Here is a 26,108-nt window from a genome sequence, read left to right as displayed (position 1 = left end):
AAAAATAACCCTACAAAGAGGGGTTATGATGTTTGTGTTAAGCTTACAGGACTGCCTGGAGTAAAATAAAAAAATTATAAAGCTAGAAACTGCAGTTGGTCATGAGTCATTATCAAGGTTTTCTATTTATAGACAGCAAACAAAGATCAGATATCTTACTATAAAATACTTTTCAGAAAAACAGAATTAGTGAAAATAAAAGAATTGGAAAAATATCATGAAATAGCAAATATCTAGTTTTTCAAGGTGGGGATGCACAAAATCTCTGTGGTACATTTAGTATTTTATGTATTCCTTTGCTATATGCATCTTAGATAATGAAGGACACCCACATACAGATTCAAGAACTAATTACCACCGAGTGGTGACTCTAAACTTTCTCTTTTCCGACAAAGAAATCTTAGAAAGATAGTCTCTTGCTAATTAATCAACGAGGTATCATTTTTTTTCTCCCTTTTTTCTTGAGGGGGAGTTACATCTGGCAATTCTCAGGGGTTACTCTTGACTCTGTGCTGGGATAGTGGGGATTGAATCCAGGTCAATCATGTGTAATAGAATGAGGGTAGTATTAGCACCTGCTCACAGTACTAGTACTCCAGCAGCTGAGGTATCATTTGATTATGAAAATGGCAAAAATCCTTGTCTTGTTGGTGAGAGGTGGGAGTGGGCCAAGGAGAGAGGATCTGAGCCACACTCAACAATGCTCAGAAATCATTTCTGGTTCTGTATTCAGAGATCGCTCCTAGTGGATTTGGCCTCATGGTAGGAAGGCCTTCCCCCTATACTATTTCTTAGAACCTGGCTCTTAGTGAATTTCTCTTCATGTACAATTGCTGTAGAATTCCAAATAGAGGCCCAGTAGGAATAATGCAAGATAAAATTATTCTTATTAAAGAAGAGGGTCTTTGGACAGAAAGAGTCAAACAAGAAAGCAGGTAAGAAGCTTGTCCTGCATTTGACTGAGTCTGGATTGACCTCCAGAATCACATATGGTCCCTTGAGTATTGCCAGGGGTGACTCTGAGTACAGAGCAAGGAGCAATCTTCAGCACTGTCGGGATTGGGTGAGAAAGAAAGGAAGGTTTAGATAAAAGGAGGAAAGGAAGGGAAGGAAAATTAAAAAAAGGCAAGCAAAAGAAAGCTTGGAAGGAAGGAAAGAAAAGAAAGCTTGGAAGGAAGGAAGAAAAGAAAGGAGGGAGGGGGAAAGAAGGAAAAATGGAAGGAAGGCAGAAAGAAAAGAAGGGAGTTCAGGGCTGGAGAGATAACACAATGGGTAGGGCCTGCTCATGGCTGACCCAGGTTTGATCCCTTGAGTTCACTAGGAGTAATTCCTGAGTTAAGCTCTGAGTACTGCCAGGTGTGCCCTCCACCAAAAAATAAAGTAAAAAGAAAAGAAGAGAAACAGAAAGAAAAAAATCTATACCTGCTAGAGAAAGTCACAATGATGCTGACAATTTTAGAAGGAATCTAATTAAAATCTCAACATATTCTGCAGGACAAAACTGGAATAGGCTGCTCTTCTCAATGTTTTTTGGAGAGCAGAGCAAGACTTTTTCTCTGTTTCTAAGAAAAGCTTCATCACATTATAGGATGCTGTTTTTTTCTCTTCAGTTTTATGATAAGACCACAAAAAGGCCCAATGAAAGCTTTAGATGTCTCTGTACAAGATACCCTAGAGATCAACAGTAATATTTATAAATTACTCTTCTAACCATTCAAGATTTTCTTTCAACTAGCATTCACTTTCACTTGAATTCCAAGAACATTTAAGTGATGAAAGAAAGTGGTCATATCTACTATGAATACACAGGGAATGATGCAGGCTGTGTTATCCCTACTCAGCTGAGGACCCGAAACATGGATTACTAGGGAAAACCATGTTACACAAGCTGGCTCTGTCTGAATAGGTTGTCAATGCTGACAACCAGACTCAGCAACACAAGAACAAACAGATGTTTGCTTACTCCCTTAAACACAATTGGCAAGGAATTCATGACGTTCCACCCGGTCACAGAAATATGAAGGTTTGCATGAAAATAGGCACATGCACAAAGATTTTACCAAGATGCAATTTACTCCATTGCTACTTACTAAATTCTTAACCTATGTCAATTAGACTATAAAGCCCTCACTTGTCATATTCCAGAATAGCTGAAGACTGATAAATATTAATTAAGTCGGTCTTCTTCCTTTTGTTGAATATCATTGGGCATATGCTGTTTCACTGCAAATATAGATACATTATATCTCAATGCCCAAAGGTGGCCATCTTTGGGCCTTGTGGCAGCCATGTCAGGGAGCACTCCGGGAGCCATCCTAGTTGGTACAGACGGTGGCCTAGAGAGTGCCAAACCTATTGTCACTCCCCACCAATCACAATCTAGCAGCGGGGCTGATCACACCCAATGCCATCATAAGATGCTTCAACATTTCATATTGTCAGGTCACTCATAGTACCCTTAGTTGTAAGTAAAAATTATAGTTATTCTTTATTGAGCCAAGAAACTCTGGCTCTTGGGAGTCTAATCTGCCATCAGCCACAAGCAATCACTATGACAGAGGCTATCACTGCTTAAAATGGAAAGGAAATGAAAGTTGTGGTACAATTGTGGTGAATAATACCACTTTCGACAGTATGCACTAAGACCATTAATTAAAACAATTTAAAAACAAAAAGTTTTAAGGTTAAGTAAGAGTCAAATCCTGAAAGAAATGGAATGCATTTAAACTGCTAAGCTGCAATGCTTTGCATTGTTAACAGGGGCTTTCAAAGACCCCTGATTTTAAAGAAGAAAAACACAGATAACACTATTGTCTAAAAAATCAAGTAGAAATAATACATCTTTGAAAACTTATTTCTGATTTCCCAGTGTAGCAGAAATTGACTCACTTAATTATGTCTGATATGGTTTTATATGGTAGCCTCATCATAAATCTGTAATGTTTTGCTTTGAATGTTTAAATTTTACCTGTACAGCAAATGCAAAAGTCAAATAAACAAGCAAAGTGGAACAATAACAGCAGCAACAAAAAACCAGTAGCATTTTTTTCCCTACATCTTACAAACCATTGTTAAGGTGTGGGGCAAGAGAGACAGTAAGGCAGATTGGGCATTTGCCTTGCTTGCAGCCAGCCTGGGTTTGATCAGGGCACAGAGCCAGAAATAAGCCCTGAACTCAGTCAGGTGTGGCCCCTAAACAAAGCAAACAAAGAAGAAACAAGCAAAAACCTCAGGTTCTGGGGTGAGGATGGGAAGGAGAAGGGAAGAGAGAGTGAGGAAGAGAAGGGAGAGAAGGAACCTATGTAACCTGTACAAAGCTCTGAGTTTGATCCCTAGCATTCATTGCATGGCACCCCAAACACTATCAGATATGGTGACCCCTAAGAGATAAAACCACCCAAATTCACTGTTTTTAGATTTTCGTTGTGGTAAACTTAGCAAAGAGAACAGGGATTGTTTGTCCTTAAGTAGAAATAGGGACTATAAAAGATGTAATACTGGGTATTCTTTCATAAATACTTTCCTGTTCTAATCTTTGTCAAAAAACAACTTCCTATGCTTTTAACTATTGACTCTCATGTCTCTGTATTATAGAAAAACAAAGCGATTTTTTTAACCAACATTGAACAAATGATGTATAAAATGAAGGGTGATTTGTTTTCATAGTTCCCTGCCAAGCTCCAAAGCAAAGCTGTCCAATACGCAAACACTTTGTCCTATAAGGACTGTCACTAAGTAATGATAAGGGCTCACAGGTCAAATGAATTTACATTATGTAATTTAAATGTCATTTCGGGAGGACCTGATGACATTTTTAACGAATAATCTCATTTATTTTTGAAGCTATCAACTTTCAACAAATTGAACTAATGGGTAAACAGGGCATTATAATACAATGTGTGAATATATTCTTTACACTTCAAAAATTTTATAGTTGTGATTTGTTAACTATAAAAGTGATTCGTTAATTATAAAAGAGGTTTACAGGCATTTAAAGGCTGAACTTGACCTACATCATATTTAAAATTTTGAATTCTTTCTACTTTGATCAATTGTGAAGAAAATTAGGGTTATTTTCCCAGTCCCATTAAGGAAATGGTAGACATTCATTCAGTTTTCATCAAGGGAAAAGATTATTCTTAGTTTTAAAAAAGACTTTCCTAAAGTCAAAAAGTTAAAATGTCACATCTGGGGTAGGGCTGGGAGGGAGCACAGGAACTCTGGAGGAGGTACGTTGACACTGGCAGTGGATTGGTATTGGAATATTACGTGCTTAAGACTTGTGTCAGTAACTTATAATGCATGACTCTTTAATGAACTTCAAAAAGCTGTTAAGGAAGGAAAGAAGAAAAGAAAGAAGGAAAGAAGGAAGGAAGGAAAGAAGGAAGGAAGGAAGAACGAAGGGAGAGAGTGAGAGGGAAGAAAGGAAAAAAGGAGGAAGGAAGGGAAGAAAGGAAGCAATGTAGGGAAAAGGGAAGAAAAGGAGGGAAGGAAGGGAAGAAGAGAAAGCTAACTCTTGTGTGTATACTTTTTAAAAATTAAAAAATTAAAATGTCAAAATTCAAAATATTCAAATCTATAGATATTAGAAAATTTTCAGGAACAATTTCACTTTTAAAAAAACCAACCAAAGTGGGGCTGGCACGATAGCACAGGGGTAGGGCATTTGCCTTGTTTGTGGACAACCCAGGACAGACCCAGGTTCCATCTCCCCATATGGTCCCCTGAACCTGCCAGGAGTGATTTCTGAGCACAGAGCCAGGAGTAACCCCTGAGTGCCACCAGATGCGGCCCCAAAACCAAATAAATAAATAAATAAATAAATAAATGTAGAAAATTTATAATATATATATATAAACCAACCAAACCAAACTAAACCAATCCCTGAACGAAATAAGTGGTCCAAGGACAGAAGATGAAGATGAGTTGAGAGTGGTGTCGTAGCTACTGAAGTGAACACTTTCTGGTCACAAAGCCTAGGAAATCACCAGCTGTACTTTGTGGAAAATGATAACAGAAAGAAAAAAAGAAAAACTTAAGTTTTTAATCTATGTGTCCAGGAAACATTATCAGTAAAAAGGGATAAGAAACAGGCATTTCGGGCCGGGCGGTGGCGCTGGAGGTAAGGTGCCTGCCTTGCCTGCGCTAGCCTAGGACGGACCGTGGTTCGATCCCCCGGCGTCCCATATGGTCCCCCAAGAAGCCAGGAGCAACTTCTGAGCGCATAGCCAGGAGTAACCCCTGAGCATCACAGGGTGTGGCCCAAAAACCAAAAAAAAAAAAAAAAAAAAAAAAAGAAACAGGCATTTCAATCTGCTGCCAGCAAGGCAGAATTCTGGTATAACTCATGAGACAGGCAACAGAGATATGCTGGCCAGGACTGTAGAAGAAATGGGGCAAGGAGAGAAAGAAGGTAGGGTGAGGATAGAAGGTGGGGGTGAAGAGAGAAGGAAGGGGTGATGAAAGAAAGCAGGGCTGAGGCGAGAAAGGAGATGAGAGAGAAGGCAGGGGTGAAGACAGAAGGTGGAAAGAGAAGGCAGGGGTGAGAAAAGAAGACAAGGGTGAAAAGGTAGGGATGAGGATAGAAGGTAGGTGAGGTTTTTCTTTCCTGAAAAATAAAACCCTCTACTAATAAAATATAGGAAAGAAAAAACAAAACAAACAAACAAATAAAAAACTACTTCTATTACCAAAACCATAATTCCAAAAATATTTTTCCTCTAAAACTTAAGCCTCTATTAATTGTGAAATGAGGCCAATGAGTCCATAAGGAAGGAATGAAGGCAAGAGTGCTGAGAGTCAGCTACATTTCCTCAAATCAGAGATAGTTGCAATGGCTTCTTTCGACACTTACAGGTATAAAGCGGAGTCCTCTACATGCAGGACTGGTTCCCAATATGTGCCTACTGAAATGAATTAATAAATATACAATTTCAGCTGCTAAGTCTTTAAATATTTTCACACATATGGTGTCACTGTTTTGATACTTTCATATCAGTAAGTGTTATTCTAAAGCAGTTGCTTCCCCAAGTGGCAATACTACCTCAGGGTAGTATTGGGGGAGAAGAGAGCAGCTGTTTTTTCATAAAAGAAGATAGATTTCCAGGATACCTTTTTCCCTCCTGAAAAGGGTGTCTATACGCTGAATATCTTGGGAACTTGTATGCCAAAGAAATACACTTAATGCCCTTGAAGGCTACTTGCTTAGTCCAGAAAGTCTTAAGCTTCTCAAGAAGAAAACAGCTAACACCACAGAGACAAGGACATCGTTGCATTTGTTGTCCAAGCAGGGGACCCCTCAAAACAGACCTAATAATCTCCAACTGGAAGCTGAGTGTCCTTGGGACTCCCACAAAGATGCAGGTTCCTATTTAGCTCCTGGTTTGCTCTAAGAACCCAAAGCAAAGACTGGGTAACCACTTACCTTGCTTAAAGTGATATTTTACAAGGAGTAGCCTGTACTAGAATTAAGGGTCACTTGGTGTTCCTTAGAGCAATTTGTATTTCTCATCCTGCTCTGCTTGGAGGGCAGACATCTTGCGATGAACACTATGTCAGTCCCTACCCCAATAATTGACTTCAAATAACACTTTGACACAGAATGGTCTGCTGGTGTGTGTGACGACATGCTGAGAGACCAAGGGGTCTCCCACGGGCAGGCTGGGGCTCCCCCACCTTCCTTCAGATGATTTTAAGCAGACATGGAGACTCATTCCTGGTGTCTCCTGCATATCTACAACCTGCCATGATCACAGAAAGCCTGTTTTGGGCAGCCAATTGAAAGCTGTAGGTCAGATGTGATGCTTTAAAACCAGAGGACAACAGGGCAGTTAGGAGAAGAAGAGTAGTTCCCTATGCTTGGAACTGAAGCCTACAAACCAGAGCTGATGTAATTGTTGATTCAAATAAATCGATGTCATGTCTAAATAGACCCTCTTTGGCATCCATTCATCATCACTTATACTCATTCCCCAAGCATGCCCAGCAGCTATTTTTGCAAAAACAATCATTTAGATCTGAAGAATTTTTTGAAGGAAGCAGGCAAGATTAGTGCACAATGGAAACCCCCCCCCCCGAACAATACAAATATATCCCAGTTACTAAAAAATCTTTTAAAAAAAAAAAAAGTTAAGAGTATGTGTTATCTATACATACACAAAGAGGAAAATCTAAGAAATGGATCATTTCCCTAAGTGAGAAACAACCAACTAGCAGATTGCTTTCTTTATACCTGAATAAACTCTCATACAGTTTTCAGGACCAAAAATTAATATTTCTAAGTGGTTTTCTGGGAGGAAATGTATGAAAACAAAGACACTATTGCAAGTCCAGCCAGTCTGACTTATTATAAGGATAACCTGGGAGGATGTCATGACACTGAACCCTGAATTCCAAGGAGTGAGGTGGGATGATTATAATGTTTATCCAGGTAGACCCAGAAGATCTGCAGCTCCATGATCCATCAGTACCTGGCACCAGTGATACCAACAGTGCAATTTTGAAAGTTGAAAATATCTGCCTCACCTTTAGATAAACATGACATAAATCTCCAGTTGACATGTTGATGCCAAAGTAATTAGCTTTTCTTTTTTAAGCACAACAAACTCTCTTCTGCCATACACAGAAGGGATTATTTACTCTGCAACTGTATGCCATGATTTAAAGTTAAATAAATAAATAAAGACAAAGCACTGCTTAGCCTTCTCAGCATTGGAAAAATATATGAAAAATGAGACTCACTGCAGCGAGTCCAACTCAGTCTGACATTGAGACCAAATGCACATATATATTTTAGACATAAATCTCTATAAAAATCCATGTATTGCCCTCAGGAGATGCAAGCTATCAACCCTATTTACCATCTCTTTATACACCAAGTGGTGCTAAATTGTACTGGTTAGTAAACATTAGTCATGCGCAAATGCCAATATGGCTACTAAAAGTCTAAGTGATGGGGACAATACAGTCGATGCTTTCTGAATATGTCAGACAGGATTTGCAGTATCTATTTATGTGTGAATAATTACAGGGCTGCTTTTGGTTATGAAGCAGGAACTGGAATGTGGCTCTGGTTAGGAAAGTTTATTTTTGCTCGTGGGAGGCAGAAGTTATTAACAAAGCTTTGAAGCGCAAGAATTTCATCCTGATGCTGAAGACTGAGACAAAGCATCAAAAGGCCGGCAAAAGAAAGAACCATTATCATGCTGAAGCGTTGCCATGTTCAAAGAAGAAAAACTCTAGCTACTGTATTTTAAATTTCCACCAGGCCTTGAACAATTTAATCTGTTGAAATGAAATCTGCATTGAATCCAATTAAGTGTCGTTTTCTGCAAAATGTTTAAATGATTAATCGAGGAAGAATATCTTTATGTGTCAACATTAACAGAGAATGTGGATGGTATTAAAAGAACAGCACTTGATATAAAATTGGCAGGAATATACCACCTTCTTTCAAATTTTTCAAGAGTTTGAAAAACTCTCTCTTTTCCCTTTTTTCTGATTTTCCTTCTTCCTGATTTTTAAGAAACTATGGTTGGAAAGAATATTTCTTGAATGTAAGTATTTGCAAAAATGAAGTTTTAAAGAAAAATCTAGTAAGAATGTAGGTATATTCACAATAAAGATTTGGGGCACACCCAACAGCAACAACCCAACAGGGATTACTCCTGGCTCTGTGCTCAGAAATCACTCCTGGCAGGTTCAGGGGACTATATAGGATGCCAGGGATCGAACCCAAGTTGGTTCAAGGTGCAAGGTGAATGCCCTCCCTGCTGTGCTATCACTCTGGCTCCATAATTCTTAAATGATACTTTAAAGGTTAAAGGTTAGAAAGATCATCTTACTTGATCCAGTTCATCAGCTCCACTGTGTCTGGATCATAGAATTCTCTCAACTCGGAGAGTTCATCCATCATTCCTGGCCAGAACTGAAATTAAAAACAAAACAAAACAAAAATAAAATCTACCCCACACCCATAACTATTAATAAGATTAAAGTGAAAAAGAAGCTATACATAATTTGTGGACTAGATAAACACAGTAAGTGGGCTACTAGCATGACATTCTTTCAAGTATGAGGTCATGACAGAGAAAAGCTTTTAAAATTATTTGGGGTCACAACTAACCATATCAGGACCACAGGTGTCACCAATTCTTTTTAATAAAAAAAAGAGAGTTCTTGTTTTATATAAGAACATGCTATTGCAATGTGAATTTCATATCTAGTAAGACAGAATACCTCTGTGTCCTATTACTCGAAATACACTGGAAGAACAACCAGGAAGAAGCTGTGACAACCAGCAGTGACAGCATAAATCTGTCGTTTCACTGTGCATATAGCTAGTGGTATTAGTTTAGAGCTACAAAATTGCTCTGGAATATTAAGCCTCTCTTCCTCCTCTCTACTCAAGAAAAAGGATGATCCAGAGAGCTCTGTCATGATTGCTACTTATTTTCCTCTATTAATATAAAGATCTTTGATTCAGTGCGTAAACTTCACTTGACCAGGTAACAATGAGGCAGGTGCCATTATCTGAAACCTCATTCCAAAGCCAGCCTCCTTTCATTGGGTGACAAGATAGTTATATATTTTGTACCTGAAATCTAGGTAAATGGTTAGATATAATAAAATTACAGGTACAATAGAAGAGAATAGCTTCTGAAAGTAGGATTCAGGAAAAATGTGGCAGATTTGATTATTATACTTATGCCAATGAAACTTCCTAGTCAACTTGAGTTACTTAAGGTTATGCAGCTATAATAAAAAAATTACACTGAGCTTACCGCCTAGCTAATGCAATTTGTCTATTTAATTCAACAACTTAATTCAATGTTCATTGTTTTATCAAATCACAATTGGTTGCAAAGACAAAGTTCTTTAGGTGAACTGCAGAATTAATTTCATATATTAAAATAGAAGACTAATGGCAATGTATTTCTGCTTAAGTGAATTTGAAATACAGTATTAAAAAATTAATATATATAGAACTGTAGTGGCTAATTTATAGTTGTCTTTTAGCCCTATCATACTTTTTTGGCGGGAGAGGGAGCACCAAAGCTGCTCTGCCCAAAGCTTACTTCTGGTTTTGTGCTCAGAGATCACTCCTGGTTGTGCTCAGGGAACCATATATGGTGCCAGGGATTGAACCCTATTGGCCATGTGCTATTTATCTATTCCATATTAGCACATACCTCCACCCCCAAATCAGTAAAGATCTTATTTAGAAAAGAAAGGAAGGGAAAATAAGATAGGAAAGTCCCCAGATTATGGGAGGTATTTCCTGAAGAAGGATTTCCGCTCTATCACACCTTTGGTTGTTATTACTAGTATTTAAGCCTTGTGCTGGGTTGGTTAATCAGAAAAATTTAGGGTGATGGACAATCAGGTATCAGAACTTCTAGTTTTAGTTTTTAGAGGAGGATCAATAAAAGCTACAAATTAAAGGACGCGGGCGGGGGCGGGGAAAAAAGCTACCAATTAATACCTTTGTAATATTTTAATTATTCATTATCCTTATTCATTTTGAAGATTCACAGAATACTATCGTTCAATTTTAATTAATTTGAGGGGGTTCTCCCAACCCAAGTTTAGGGAGCCTGGAGGCCACTTCGGAAATACATGGTTAACTGGCTCAAAGCTAGAATCCAACAATGCGGTACTGCTGAGGCTGAGTGGACTGGAAGTCCCCCAGATCTAGGGGGTCTCCAGCACTACTGTCATCAGTACTGTGTGGGGGTGCCCCATGCTACTGGGAGTAGAACTCCAGGCACTGCACCTGCAGGGCACGGTGCCTCTGACTCATGAGCCATTTCCTCAGCCTTTCCAATAGGTTTCTAATTCTTTTGGTATAAACTTATTTTAAGATTTGTGTATTCAATAGGTGCTAGGTATTTTTCTAGTTTGAAAGTTCTTTTGTTAATCTAATAAGTGCTAAGACTTAGTAATTAGGGTTGTTGAGAATCTCTTTATGCAAAGTGAAAGTAAATTTTAAGTGAACTAAATTCTGTTTCTAAATGACCAGTGGTACTCCATGAGATTTCACAACTCAAATAGACTAATCAAAATGAGATTAATATTATGTAACTATTAGTTCCAAAGAGTTGAGAACCTATAATTTTAAATAGGTCACCCTCAAGAAATATAATAACAAAAATGGTAATAAAAAGGGAAAGCTTCTTATAATTGCTATTTTATAATTGCTTCTTATAATTGACATCAAATCAAGCTTTACAATAAAGTTTAAGTTCACCACATTGCTTACAAATAAATTTATTCAGTATTTTGAAAACAAATTTAGTTTCAGAATGTCCTTTAATATGTGTAAATACCTTCATTTTCTTTGTGATTGTTTTGTTGAAAAGTTCTAGGATACTAAAGTATGTTAAGTATTTTATAGTGAAAGCAGGGTCCATTAGAATTTCTTCCAAAGCTCAATACTAAGTATTAGGCCAAAGATCCTTAGGTGGATTCTTTAGAGTACTATCTTCCCTGCTCAGGGAATACTTACAAAGATTTCCTTGAAATGAAGCATTTTTCAGTGCCATCAGTAGTTCTAAGAGAGCGGAGGGCAGATTTTAGCCCCCTTCTCAGAGTTTGACATTTTAGAAAGGAGAAAGGGTTCTTTAGCAGTGCCGTGGCCCCCCAGGGATGGAAACTGAGAATTTTGCATGCCTGGCATGTGCTCCGGCCCTAAAATCTACCCTGAAAATGGTCTCCTGGCTCTGTCATAACTGAAGGGAAATAGTACTGGCATCTAGTGGGTAGAAGATGGGGTTCTACAAAACCTCTCACAATGCACAAGCCAGTCTCCTCCTATGATCCAGCTTAAAAACAAAACAAAACAAAACAAAACAAAACAAAACAAAAAACCAGAATGGCAGCTAAGAAATCCTGTTCCCAGTCGAGCGCTCAAATCTGGTCTATCAGCACCTGGAGGGTCAGTTAAAGCCACACATTTCTGGGGGCCAGAGTGATAGCACAGCGATAGGTCATTTGCCTTGCATGCCGCTGACTTGGGATGGACCCAGGTTTAATCCCCAGCATCCCAAAAGGTCCCCTGAGCCTGCCAGGAGTGATTTCTGAGTGCAGAGACAGTAAAACCTGAACACTGCTAGGTGTGGCCCCAAAACAAAACAAAACAACAAAACAAAAAACAAAAGCACACATTTTTTGACCCAATTCCCATCTTCCAGCTCTGGAGGGGAGCTAATATCTGTGTGTCTGACTGACCACCTTTCAGAAAATAACTGATGCCACTGATTTAGGGACAACACTTTGAGAGTCAGTGTTCTCGAATTGATTTCTTCTACGGTGTCCTAACCACAAAGATTCAAATCCTCAATCAGCTTTTTTAAAAAAATGAATCAAGATGAAAGGAGCTGAGACATAAAAGAATTTAGTCTCCACACACAGCATTGGAATAAGATTGTTACAGTGTGCAGGCCCTGTTGGTGGTGGGGTTAAGAATGATAGGAGCTCTTTCTTTCCTGATAGCACCGTGTTTCTTCCTACAGCATCAAAGATAAAGTTTCTTCATTCATTATTAAACAGAAATTCAGCTTGAGCCTGAGCTGTTGCTTTCCAGATGTTTAAGAAGTCTGAATTATTTACATCAGAGCAATAAAATTCCCAGATGTAGGATGTAAAAAGAACCTCTTTTTATGTTCTCCAGAATCTCAGTTAGCACAGTGCTCTGCTTGGAGTGGTGTTTTGATACAGTGGAACATGATAGAAAATAACTTTTTGAAATGTTTAATAATAGAATTAGCCAACATTATGCCTATTGAATTTTAGCCTAAAATTGTTACTTCCAATAAAACTGGACAGGAAAATCTAGGAAATAAAACTGAGATTCTCTATGTGATACTATTCTGAGGCTCTTAGTCCCAAAGGAGGGTTTATACAGTGAATTCTGAAATCCATTATTTTAACTTGCGATCTGTGGGGGGGAATTCTACTTTTCAAGAACATGTAATGTAATTTTTTTTAACAGAAAGGGTGAAAACAATCCATGCTACCTGCCTTGGTGACAATTCTTGCTTCTTAGTCATAAGATATGACAAGTCACCAAGTAGTCGACCTAATTGTCTTTCACAGAAGCAAAGTCACAGCTGCTTCAAAAATTACTCAACTGAGAACAAGAAGGATTTTATTGGTTTCCTTTGAAACTGAAGAACACATAGCAGGATTATCTGAGACTAAATTTATTCATATGTGCCAGTCCTTTTATAAAGATCATTTTAAGCATTTAATCTACTAAACTTTATTGATTACAGTACAATGCATTTTAGAAATCATGCTGTATTTAAAGCAGAGGAAGGATAATTTTTCTTTGATTCACCTCAAAAATCAGACTAAAATCATCTTTATTTGCAGAACTGTATCATCTGAATAACAAGTCAAAACTAAAATCAATTCAAATGATCGAATTCTAGTAGTGTTTAATCATAATGTTTTATTTGTTTAAAAAAAAAAACTATGAGGAAACTGTTTTCTCCCATTGCTTAGGAGGTATTTCTTTCTTTCTTTATTTTTTTTTCAGGAGGTATTTCTAACCAGAGTACTAAGTGACATATAATGTATTATTTGTTAACTAACACCCAAAGTACGTGGACTCAAAACAATAATCTTGCTAAATAAGAGACTATTGATGATAAAAAAATCAGGAAAATAGTTCTTACCTTATAGCATAGATACAGCAGTATTAAGATTGGCACTGTATATCGGATTATACATATCTATACAAGAAAAACATTAGGGATTACAAATATTTTGAACACTTTTATTTTTAAAGCAAGTCTAAAAACAAAATGCTGGAAATAAAATTTCACACAGTATGTCTCCAATATAAAATAAACAAACCATTGTCATTTCCAATTATTCATAAAATACTTGCACCTTCAAACCTAGTCAGTTTATAGGAGGGAAAGTTCAGAACTGCATTTATAGGCTGTTTTTATTACCATACACTAAATAATAATGGAGAATATATATTTTTTATCATTCTGGATATATGGATTACTGGCACTTTGCTTTTGTGCTCTTCACTAAATTCTATGATGTCTACATTTTGCATATATACTTACGATCTGAAAAAAAGTGATTTGAAAGATAAGATCTACATGAAATTTCAATGAGTATAATTTCTTTTAAATAATTATACAACAAAGATCTGTTTTTAAGTTTCAATTTTGGGTATCCATTTTATCAGGCCACTGTATGGATAATTACTGAAAAAAAAGTGGTAAAGAAATATTAAAAGCTAAAAGCTACTAAAGGTGAAGGGAAAAAGAAAGGGACAGCAACTTACCCTCTTTGGGTTATAAAGATGGATCAACTTCAAAAGTAACTCCCATATATCAGGGCTGCATAAGCCAAATGAGGCAAACACACACATGTGTGAGGTCCAGAGGTACTTCATTCTGAGAGGATAGAGATAGGCAAAAGTTAACAAGTACTAACCACGAACAAACAAAAACAAGTACCGTATTTTTCATACCATAAGATATACTTTTTCCCCCCAAAAGTGCATCTTATGGCGCGAATGCTGCCTGGAGCTGAAGCCTGAGTGCAGGTGAGGAGAGCATCTAAAAACTATGTGCGTCTTATAATCAGGTGCTTCTTTTAGAGGGAAAAATATGGTACTAAGCACTCAAGAAGTAGAGACTAAGACAGCTCTGAAGGAAACAGAACTATCTGTGCTTTAGGAGAATCTTACTAAAAAAAACAATATGAAGACCATTGAAACAAGAATTAACTATTAATTTTACTGTGGGTTTGTTTTGTTTTGTTTGTTTTTTTTTTTGGTTTTTGGGTTATACCCAGCAGCGCTCAGGGGTTGCTCCTGGCAGGCTTGGGGGACCATACGGAATGCCAGGATTCGAACCACCAACCTTCTACATAAAAGGCAAACGCCTAGCTCCATGCTATTTCTCCGACCCCAAATTTACTGTGTTTTGATAATTATCTTCTAAGTAAAAAAGAGGGGGCAATATTGGAAATAAAGGAAAAAAACAAAAGACATACTAAGGGGTTGGATGATAGTATGGTATTTTTCCCTGTACTAGTCATTTTGAGTTCAATCCCCAGCACCACACAGGGTCCCATGAGCTCTTCGAGGACTGACCCCTGGAGACAGAGCCAAGAATAAACCCTGAGTACCACTAGGTAGGGCCCCCAAACCAAACACCAGAAACCAAAACTAAAACATTATAAATATATTTTGTAGTTGGAGAGGATGGCAACCAAGAACATTGTTATGGAAACTAATTAATACAATGGTTATCAATGTCTACATTCTAAATGCTACATGCTAAATTATCAAACAAACAGTGGTCAAATAATAATAATAATAATAATAATAATAATAATAATAATAATAAAAGCCAAACAGCTAAGAAAAGATTACCTCATTGTGCTCAAAGCCAAGAATCCAAACAAAATAGTGTGAATTAAATTGTAGGCAGTTTCAGGTTTTAGGTCAATTGACTTTTGTATTTTATTCGTGGATGGCTGATTTGTAGAAACACTGCATAAAATAGCAAATACTCAAAATTAAAACTGGATGCATAAACTTAAGTTAATTGAATATTTTAAAAGAAGACACAAGAAACATGCCTTCAGCTATTTAGAAATATTTTTTTCTAAGACAAAATAAGTCAGTACTGATCAGTTCAGAGCATGGTTATGGGATTCTAATACTGACAATACAAGTGCATTAGTAATTAAAATCAAAATTTAATGGGTAACATTTTAAGTAAAAATTTACAATGCTTCAAGTATTCAATTACAAGACAAGAGAAAACAAAATTTTTTTGAGAATCTTTAGTGGAGTTTTCTCGCGTTCACTGCAGCACTATTTACAATAACTTAAGATCTGGAAACAGTCCATGTTCTCAAGAACAGTTGATAAATAAAGAATGCGTGGGATATATACACACAAAAAAGTGCTATTTGTCAAAGGAAAACATGAAATCTTCTAGTAAGATGCTATGTGGATGAAATAAGAAGGTGCCATGCTGATTAGTTATGGGAGGGAAAGTACAGGTTGATCTCATATGAAGAAACATCGTAAGGGAATAGAACAATCAGCCAGTGATAACAGGCCCTGAGAGTTGGCCTATAGTTTGCTTAAGTGGGGGCTTGCATGTACCACTAGGAGTGCCCCCACCCCCCCAAAAAAAGAGAGTAGCAAGTTACATGCTCAAAAGAGTGCAGGGTTCTCTAATGGTGGAGAAAGTCCTGGTATACAACCCAGTGTCAAAGTAGGAAAATAAACATCTCAGGAAGGGAGATCCAGGGCCAAGGCAAAAGTACAGTGGTAAGGTGTTTGCCTTGCACGTGAACGAACCTGGACAGACCCGGGTTCGATCCATAGCATCCCATTCGAGACTGACTGCCAGGAGTGATTTCTGAGTGCAGAGCCAGGAAACCCCCGATTGCTGGCGGGTGTGCCCTCCCCCAAGAAAGTGTGATTCTCAAGAGGGGAGACCCAGGGCGACCTATGCTTGTGTATCCAGGCAACACATGTGACCACCCCAGATTCATTTTGTTATTGTTGTTTTCGGGCCATACCCAGTGGTGCTCAGGGGTTACTCCTGGCTCTGAGCTCAGGGGTCATTCCATTCCTGGTGATGCCAGAGATAGAATCTGGGTTTACCACGTGCAAGGCAAACAATCTACCCCTGTGCTATTCCTCAGCCCCACTCCACTCCAGATTCTTAAATTAAACAATGCCCTCAGGTTTTATTTTATCACTAGCAGAAATTTTTATTTATGTGCACTGTAATTTACATATTTATTCCAATGGGCTCCCGGGCATAAAATGGTCCAGCACCAATCCCAACACCAGTGTCGGAGTCTGCATCCCTCCACCCATTGGTTTCCTTCCACCTCCTTCTACCAGTCTCCTTGACAGAAACATTTCAAGTTGAATTACTGAAGTTTGGGCCCTACGCTTACAGCAGTGTTAGCTCTGACGGGAGGGATGGATAGATAGATACATACATACTTACATACATATAGATAGGTAGATACATACATACATACATACATTGCCTCTCACCAGAGGAGTTCAAGGCCTGACTTAAATATTATCTATTGTAACCTCCAGGCTGGCTTCTGTATTAAAACTGAACAAATACCCCCAGACAAAAACAAACACTTTTTTCCTTGACACCTGGGAGAACTCTGCAGCATCTCTGTTCTACCCCTGGTCACTCTTCTACCCCATGAATATGACAAGAAGAAGAACACTAATGCAGGTGACTTGTATTAATGAAATAGAATTCTTAGTACTATTCTTAGAATTATTCTTAGATCAATGCGATTGGCACTGATAAAACAGCCTTCAAGTTACATTAAAAAAGATCTACGAAGACAATTATAATTCTCAAATAAAGAATGCAGCTCTTTCCCTCTAATGAAAGCTTAGATCCCTAGCTGGAAGACGAGGATTCTCTAAAGTCTTTATCTATGACCAAATGCGGTATAAGCCTCCAGACATAGCTCCTAGGTTCCCACTGAGCATAGTGGGCATTTTCCCTAACAGTGCAGGACAAGTGAATTTCCTGCTCTGGGCACAGTGTGGAGTCCTGCTGGCACTTGGTGTGTCCAGAGTAAATTAAATCACATCATCTAGAATAATTCTCATCGATTTTCACAGAACTAAATTTTTACCTTGGGCTCGGTATAAAAAGGAACACTTCAAAAAGATACTAAAATAGTTTATAGTCGGTGAAATATTTTCACGGTTCAATGTTGCTTCATTCTTAATAATCATAAAACACCTCAACTGATCTGGGCTCATTTTAATGACTTTTTCTCCTCAAACAGCTCTCCGGTGGCTGTGAATCATAGTTCACTAGCACCTTAATTGGCAAGGTAACTACATAAAAAAAGGGTTTCCTTCTGAGCTTCATTAAGTTTTCACAAATGACAGTAGCTTCAACTTCTTACACTTAATTTTCCTTCTGTTTAATATAGATAGTAAATGTGAAATCTTCCATCAACTTGATTGGGGAGATAGTCTACAAGTTTAAAAATAATTCTGCACACATTCTTGACTTTTGCTTCTAGATTAGCAGAACGTTAACTTTTAGAAAATTGTTCAAAAGGTGTTTTAAGTAGATGCTAAAAACTGTAGTCCTCTACAATTCAATAAGCCCTAAACAAGTGGCCACAAACAACAAGAAACTGTTGATATTTTATGGAAAGTAAGAAGGTCCGAGGAAGAAAAGCACAGAAAAATATAATAAAAAGAGTTTACGAGTCAATAAAATAATACTAGTAAGGAGCTAAAATCTACAAAATTCTCTCGGAAAGACACACTATTGTAAGTACCTTATGTTGTTTTAACTTATTTCTCAAAAACCCTGAAGAATAAATGCCCTGAGTGTCCCCATTCTATAAAAATAAAGAAATCAAAATATTGAAAGGTGATGTCTGGCTCTAAGATCACACTCTTCTCCAGAGTACAAGTCAGGACTTAAAGCAAAATCTATCATATCATTCCTGTTTATTATATCACAATTGCTCTATTATTATGAGAGTCAGTCCACTCTAGGTTGGATATCTTCCCCTTTAAGATAAATGCTATTCTGTGTTTGATGTAGTCATTTCCAACATAGTAATTTTTCTGCAACATAGAACAAATTCATTAAAGCACATCAAAGTATTAAATTCCTCAATGTACCATACCTGAGATTATGAAAGGCAACAACCAATGCTGCAATCACTGTGATGAACAGAACAAATACGTAAGCATAAAAAAGCAGAGTATCTGAAAGTCTTTCAAATGTGTTGAAAGGCAGGAGTCCAAATGCTTCTTCACATAAATAGAGATTTGCATCAAAATCTCTAGGGGACAAATGGAAGAAATTTGTTATATTTAACACAAGATAAGTAACCTACATTCTTTTCCCCTCAAAATTAGTTTACCATCAATTGTTGAAAGCACAGTAACAGCTTATGTTATTTTTGTTGTTGTTGATGGTTTTTTTTTTTTTTTTTGGAGGGCCAGGGCTAGAACCCAGAATCTCAAATATACTTCAAGTGCTCTACTTCTGAGCTCAAGAGAGTTGAGCCAATAACAAGTTGAGCCAACTTGACCAATAACAAGTTTTTGTTTTGGGGCCACACCCAGCAATGTTCAGGGGTTATGCCTGGCTCTATGCTCAGGGATCACTCCTGGTGGTGCCAGGGATCAAACCCAGGTTGGCCACATGCAAGGCAAATGTCCTATCCACTGTACTATTGTTCCAGCTCCACAATTTATGCTTTAAATGTTATGGTGAGTTAACAGAAAAGATATATTTACAATTTGTTCATACCTTGTTGCTCCAAACCCAAATTTTGCCTTCAGAAATTTAAATATGTGTTCATCTGACTTCAGGTTAAGAACTTTCTATTGAGGAGAGAGAAAACAAAAAATATTCTTAATGTCTTAGGTATGGCTTCCTGATAATTTGCCACTAATACATAGAAGCACTCTCTACTTGCATAAATGTGTACACTTGTATAATATTAGTTAGTAAATATTTATAATAATTCTTAGAACTTGGAAATTTTAAAGAAGGATCTGAAAGTTCCTTCTTTATATTTTTTTATTTTAGCATAATCAATTTTTTTTATTTTGGGGGGGGGGGTTCATACCTGGGGATACTCAGGGGTTATTTCTAGTGTGCTAGGGGATTCTATGGAATGCTGAGTCAAACTCAGGTCAGCAACATGAAAGGCCAGAACCCTACCCATGGTACTACTGGTTCTAGCCACAGCATACATTTTTTAAAACACAAAATACTGAGCAGGAGAGAGTACAGTGGATAAAGAAGCTGCCTTGCATGCAACAGACCTGGGTTCAATCCCTTACATCTCAAATGTTCCCTTAGGCCCTTCCCAGAGTGGTATCCGAGGACAGAGCCAGAAGCTCTGAGCATAGCCAGGTATGAACCCCAAAGAAAACAAAACATGCTGTGTAGAAGTTAAAGGAACAAAACAGATAGAAGAGCTCTTTGATTTCAAGAAGAGGAGACATAAAGTTAGTGATGAAGCCTAGTGATGACATAAAGTTTTCTAGATCAGAACACCAATAAGATTATCTGAAATTTTAAATGGGTATATTGCTTACAAGGTTTGCTTACAAAGTCTTTTGTTTGTAGATAAAAATAATGTAAAACTTATCTATACAAAGACAAAAGTACAGTATTAACCTCCAGGGGTAAACAGAAACATAGTATCAGTAGTAATCATAAATTTTGGCTTCCCAAATAGTTTTCAGAGAGCCTAGGAGCAATGCCTGGCAGAAGGTCCACTGTGAAGGCCCAAGGTGCTACTCAATCTGGGATTCTAGGGATGATCTGGGCCACTCAGAAGGTAATCAGGGATCTCCAGGGCTGGATGTAGGGGTACTGCATGGCCTCTAGGGATATTCCTGGGGCTATTAGGGGGGGAAACAGTGCTGGGGAAGGAAATGAAGTTGAGTGCATGAAGGATACCTATCTTGGCCCCTGTGCTAGGTTACTCCATGATTATAATTTTAATTTACATAATTGTATTTTAAAATTATAATTTACAAGACATACTATAAATGAGAAAAGAAATTGCACCAAAAGAATACTAAAAAAGAAAAGCATCCACAACTGAGGTTTAGTACACAAAACATGTTTTCCAGAGATGAGTTGCAGATCTGAGTTTATACATTCTAGCCATAAATGCAACAAGGGAGATAAAAGCATCAATGTCATTTAGAGGATCATAAAACTAAAACAAGCCAGTTACTCTGAAGAGATTCTAATAGTCCTAGAACAGACTTAGGTATAGTCTGGTATAGTCAAAAACAGCAAGGAGTCTCAGGATTACTTTGTCTAATTCCCCTCAGATCAAGTGCTAGTAAAAACATCAAAGGCAACTTGAGCCGATGTTATCCTTCGGACCAGGTATGCAGCTCTGGAATAATCCGGGCCAGGCTTAATCCAAGTACATGGCCACTGACTGTCATGAATGCACTACAGATATCTCAGCCTATTTCTAGAAAAATGCTCAATTATTCTGCTCAGTTAATCTTTTTTTTGGGGGGGGGGTGGGGACACACTGGTGTCAGGGGTTACTCAGAAATTGCTCCTGGCTTAGGGGACCATATGGGACTCTGGGGGATAGAACCCAGGACCATCCTAGGTCAGCTGTGTGCAAGGCAAGCACCCTACCGCTGCACCACCACTCCAGCCCCTCAGTTAATTTTTGTCTTGTTTTGTCTCTCCAGTCCCAAGTTTGAATGATATTGTTTAAGAAAAACAATGGCAAGAACCTAGAGTTTAATGCAGCTGTTTATATATCCTTTTTTTTTTTTTAATTTGACAGTCAAATGGCTAGAAAAGAAAGCCTCACTATCTGATCTGCCATACAAATGGATATCAAAGTGCTATACTGAGACCAGGCCAGTAGTAAGGTTACCAGTGGTCGGCAACCTGCGGCTCATGAGCCACATGTGGCTCTTTACACTTTTAATTTGGCTCTTCTGTGTGCCGGGCAGCCGCTCCAGGAGTCAGGACCCTGCTCCTAGCCTCTGTCAGTGCACGCCCTGTGTGGTTCTCAAAATAAATTTCAATCGTGGTTTTGGCAAGATTTGGCTCAGCTGAAAAAAAAAAGTTGCCAACCACTGGGTTAGACCATCACAATCACTGTGGTTCTAAAAGCTAATCTATTGCGGACTTACTTATCCCAACAAAAACCATGCCACTTTTTTTTTTTTCTGGTACTACAGGGTACACAACACTAAAAAGTAGAATATTATAAATACAGAGAAATATTGATCTAATGGGTTTTTTTTTTTTTTTTTTTGGTTTTTGGGCCACACCCAGCAGTGCTCAGGGGTTACTCCTGGCTGTCTGCTCAGAAATAGCTCCTGGCAGACACGGGGGACCATATGGGACACCGGGGTTCGAACCAACCACCTTTGGTCCTGGATCAGCTGCTTGCAAGGCAAACACCGCTGTGCTATCTCTCTGGGCCTGATCTAATGCTTTTTAAAGTTGAGCCTTGAAAAAAAGTAATGACTCAAAGGTGAGTTCAAGCAATAAGCCTCTAAAGAAGCCAATGACTAACCACTAAAACAAACCTGTTCTGAAACCAAGTAAACCCTGGCCTGTTTTAAGTAAAACTTGTGATTTAAAATGATGTCATCTAAAAGGATGCCATCTTTTTAACCTACCTTAATAATGTTGTTGAGAAAGAATGTCAAACAGAACACCACAAACAAATGCAACAAAAGTTTCCCGAGCCTATGAAGGAAGCTCCCAGTTTTCAGATTTTTCTAGAAATTAAAAAAAATTTAGTTTTAATAAAAAACATTTAATGTCGGGGGAAGGGGTGAAAAAATTTAATGTCATTTTGGAAACACTTATGATTATGTAGGGATCTAAGGGGATAAATATAAACTATTAATTTTCATGATGCTATACTGTCTTAGTATTTCTAATTTCTTTTTTTTTTGTTTGTTTGTTTTTGGGGCACACCTGGTGTCGCTCAGGGGTTACTCCTGGCTCTGTGCTCAGAAATCATTCCTGGCAGGCCTGGGGGAGCATATGGGATGCCAGGATTCAAACCAACGTCCCTCCTGGATTGGCTGCATGCAAGGCAAATGCCCTACCACTGAGCATCTCTCCAGCCCTGATATTTCTGATTTCAAACAGTAAATACATCCCTAAATAACAAACGCTTTAAGAAGAGAAAATGTTTCTTTACTCCCCTTAGAAATCTTTGTGATCTTCTACTTAGAGATACATAGAATCTTTTTGATTATTTGTCTATTAATCATGATTCACCTACCAACATTAAAATGATCTTCCAACATTAAAAAGTAACTTGAGTTCATTGATATTATTGTTTTCTTATAACCCTCAGATAACTTGATTCATCAGACATAATAGTATTTCCCCCCCCCCCCAGACATAATAGTATTAAAGAGCTTAAATATGTTTATTTTCTGGATGGCTGTAATTTTTTTAAGTTGTGGTACAATTACATACAACATTTTATTAGTTTTAGGTATATGACATAATTCAGCATTTGTATATATTGTGAAATACTATAATAACTCTACTTAATATCTGCCAGCAGAGCTACATATTTTATTTTTTACGAGAAATTTTAAGACCTAGCCTCTTAAAAACTTTCAAACACACAATGCAGTATTATTAACTATAGTCACCAGTTTATAGTTGAATAAAATCTGTTTTTAAAAAAGCTTTGTATGTTCATAGCAACCTTCTTTCAAAAGTCTAATAAAAGAAAGATTTATTCCTCCAAAACCATTAAACAAAATGTATTCTTATGTTGAAACAATTATGACAAATGTTCCTCATAAGTATATAACAAAAAGATAAGCTTTTGATATTATAAAGAAAAAATTGAAATTGATTCTTAAATCTTCTGTACATATTCTTTTGGGGGGGGGGGGCTGCACACCTGGTGGCAATCAGGGCTTACTCTTGGCTCTGCACTTAGGAACCACTTCTGGTGAGGCTTGGGGACCATATGAAGTGCTGAGGATAGAATCTGGGTCAGTTTTATCCCTACTCACATTACTATCATTTTGGCCCCTTAAAATCTCATGTACATTTAAAAAATTTTCTATCATAATGCAAAAGTTTTCAAACAAAATATCCCAAGAATGTCCCATTCCTTTTAATGGTGCTTGTTGGAGTCTCAAAATGCTCAAAACAAAATTAATTTAAAACTCAATAATATGGTAATAGTCGGTGGTGATGGAGGTAGTTACTACATCAAAAAGGACAAGGTGGGGCCAGAGAGATAACACAGCAGTAGGGTGTTTGCCTTGCACAGAGCAGATCCAGGACGGATGGTGGCTCAAATCCTAGCACCCTAGATGGTCTTCCGAGCCTGCCAGGAGTGATTTCTGAGTGTAGAGCCAGGAGTAACCCCTGAGTGCCGCCAAGTGTGACCCAAAAACAAAAACCAAAAAACCAACCAACCAAACAAACAAACAAAAGGATAAGGTGGTCACTTACTTTTAAGCCTTGAGAAAAACATTCCTACAAACATGTTCTAATTTCTTTCTTTCTTTTTTTTTTTTTTTTTGGTTTTTGGGTCACACCTGGTAATGCTCAGGGGTTACTCCTGGCTATGCGCTCAGAAATCACTCCTAGAAGGGCAAAGGAGGGGAATGCTGGGAACAGGGTTAGAGGGAGGATAACACTGGTGGTGGGAATACCCTAGGTTCAATGTCACTATGTACTTTAAATATTACTGTTAAAGGCTTGTGATTCATGTTGATCACAATAAAAAAATTATTTAAAAAAATAAAAGAAATCGCTCTTGAAAAAAAATAAATCGCTCCTGGCTTGGGGGACCATATGGGACACTAAGGATTGAACCAAGGTTCATCCTAGATTAGCGCATGCAAGGAAGATGCCCTGCCGCCTGCGCCACCGCTCTGGCCCCCCTTCATTTTTGTTTGGATGTTCTAATTTCTTGAGTTTCCACACTGAAGAAAAAAGTGAAAGCATTTTCTTTTACTTTATCTTTAAATCAATGATACTCCAATGAGACTCTTTGGCTGATTCCTGAATTGTGGCTTAATTCTCTAGAAAGTGAAAAATGTCCAAACAAAAGAATGATTTAAAATAAAATGTTATTATCTCTTACTTAGATACATACACCCGCACCCACACAAATACACACACATCACTCTCCAGCCAACTGAACAATTAAGTATATTTTTACTAAGAATGAAACAAAGACCTACCTGAAGCTTTCGAGCGATTAATACTGTAAAGTTAAAACTGATAAGCAGTGATCCAAGAATCATGGAATTAAAAAACTGAAGAATACAAACAAGCAGTAAGCCTGTTATTTGTATGCCATAGAGCCATGTTGCCTGCAACAATTAAAAAAAGTTAAGATGGTTAAATATATAAAATCAGGAAATGCTGACATTTTATTTACTCATTGGATATATAACAAGTAACAAAGATTGCAGAATACACATTTAATTGAGTGAGACGATCTGAAAAAGAGAAGCCAGAAAGAAGACAGAAGGTAAGGTACTTGCCTATGTCTGCTTTGTTAGACAAAGGTTCAGTCACTGACACCATTTGATCCCTGATTCACTGCATGGGATGACTCCTGCCTGAGTATAGAGCCAGGAATGGCTCTTGAGCACTGCAGAATTTGACCCTGACCCTCACTTCCCTTCATCATTCCCACCCCCAAAATTCCAACTGGTTATTCACCTCTGAATTTTAAAACACTCAAGAGTAAACAAACAGAGTTAATAAGAAGTAGAGGAAGCAAATGCTGAAAGTATATCCTGTGGCCAGAAAATAGCACGTTGTCTTCATTTCTCTCCTAAACTCTTTAATAGGGGCTGGGAGATTGCTCAAAGTGCTAGGTCACATACTTTGCACCCTGGAGGCGTGGGTTTGATTCCTGGCATCATGTGTATCTTCTGAGAACCATGCAGGGAGTAGTTGGCTACCTGTGGTCCCCACAAGCCAAAATAAATACAATTTTTCACAATTGTCTTCTACAGCCAACACCATTATTTTATTATAATCCATTATTTCCAAATTTTCTCTTAAGGCTAATTTAAAAACAAATTTCCCTTGTGAGACTGATGTAATTATTTGCCTAACTTCCCTGCTGATCCCTCCTCCGGGGCAGGCTTTTCACTGTCCTATCTGAGAGGGTCAGAGCAGGTCACACAGTTCAGTGCAGTGGCCAAGAACCTAAGTCTCAAAGTCAGTGACAGCAATCTTTACTAGCGGTCTGATTGAGGCAAAGGCAGAGTCATTTCCCTGGTCCCTAATAACTAATTTTGAGTTCATTAATGTGTATGAGGAGGAGATGGGGCCTTCTTTTGTAAGATATCCACCTAATCCAGAAACGTATTTTTGTTTGTTCCTTTGTTTGATTTTGGGTCACATCAGCTGTGTTCAAGTCTTACTCCTGGTTCTGCACTCAGGGCTCACTCCTGGTGGGCTCAGGGGAGCCATATGGGATACCATGGATCAAACTTGGGTCAGTAACAAGGAAGTGTCCTCGTTGCTGTACTATTGCTCTGGCCTCTCAGCAACATGTGTTGAACAGATTAT

General features: G+C 37.9%; 1 protein-coding gene across 1 annotated transcript in view; it reads right to left on the bottom strand.

Moving 5' to 3' along the window:
• Window positions 1–26,108, bottom strand: part of DPY19L3 (dpy-19 like C-mannosyltransferase 3) — an 87,751-nt gene that overhangs the window by 8,710 nt on the left and 52,933 nt on the right. The window contains exons 9-16 of the mRNA XM_049786231.1: window positions 24,761–24,892; window positions 22,205–22,306; window positions 19,329–19,402; window positions 18,697–18,855; window positions 15,407–15,526; window positions 14,309–14,420; window positions 13,680–13,736; window positions 8,844–8,926 (exon numbers count right to left, since the gene is read on the bottom strand). Of these exons, the coding sequence (XP_049642188.1) occupies window positions 8,844–8,926; window positions 13,680–13,736; window positions 14,309–14,420; window positions 15,407–15,526; window positions 18,697–18,855; window positions 19,329–19,402; window positions 22,205–22,306; window positions 24,761–24,892 (839 nt within the window). The remainder of the gene's footprint in view (window positions 1–8,843; window positions 8,927–13,679; window positions 13,737–14,308; window positions 14,421–15,406; window positions 15,527–18,696; window positions 18,856–19,328; window positions 19,403–22,204; window positions 22,307–24,760; window positions 24,893–26,108) is intronic.

Source organism: Suncus etruscus, chromosome 14, assembly GCF_024139225.1.
Source record: "Suncus etruscus isolate mSunEtr1 chromosome 14, mSunEtr1.pri.cur, whole genome shotgun sequence".
Lineage (NCBI taxonomy): Eukaryota > Metazoa > Chordata > Mammalia > Eulipotyphla > Soricidae > Suncus > Suncus etruscus.
This window is presented reverse-complemented; position numbering and strand designations above follow the sequence as displayed.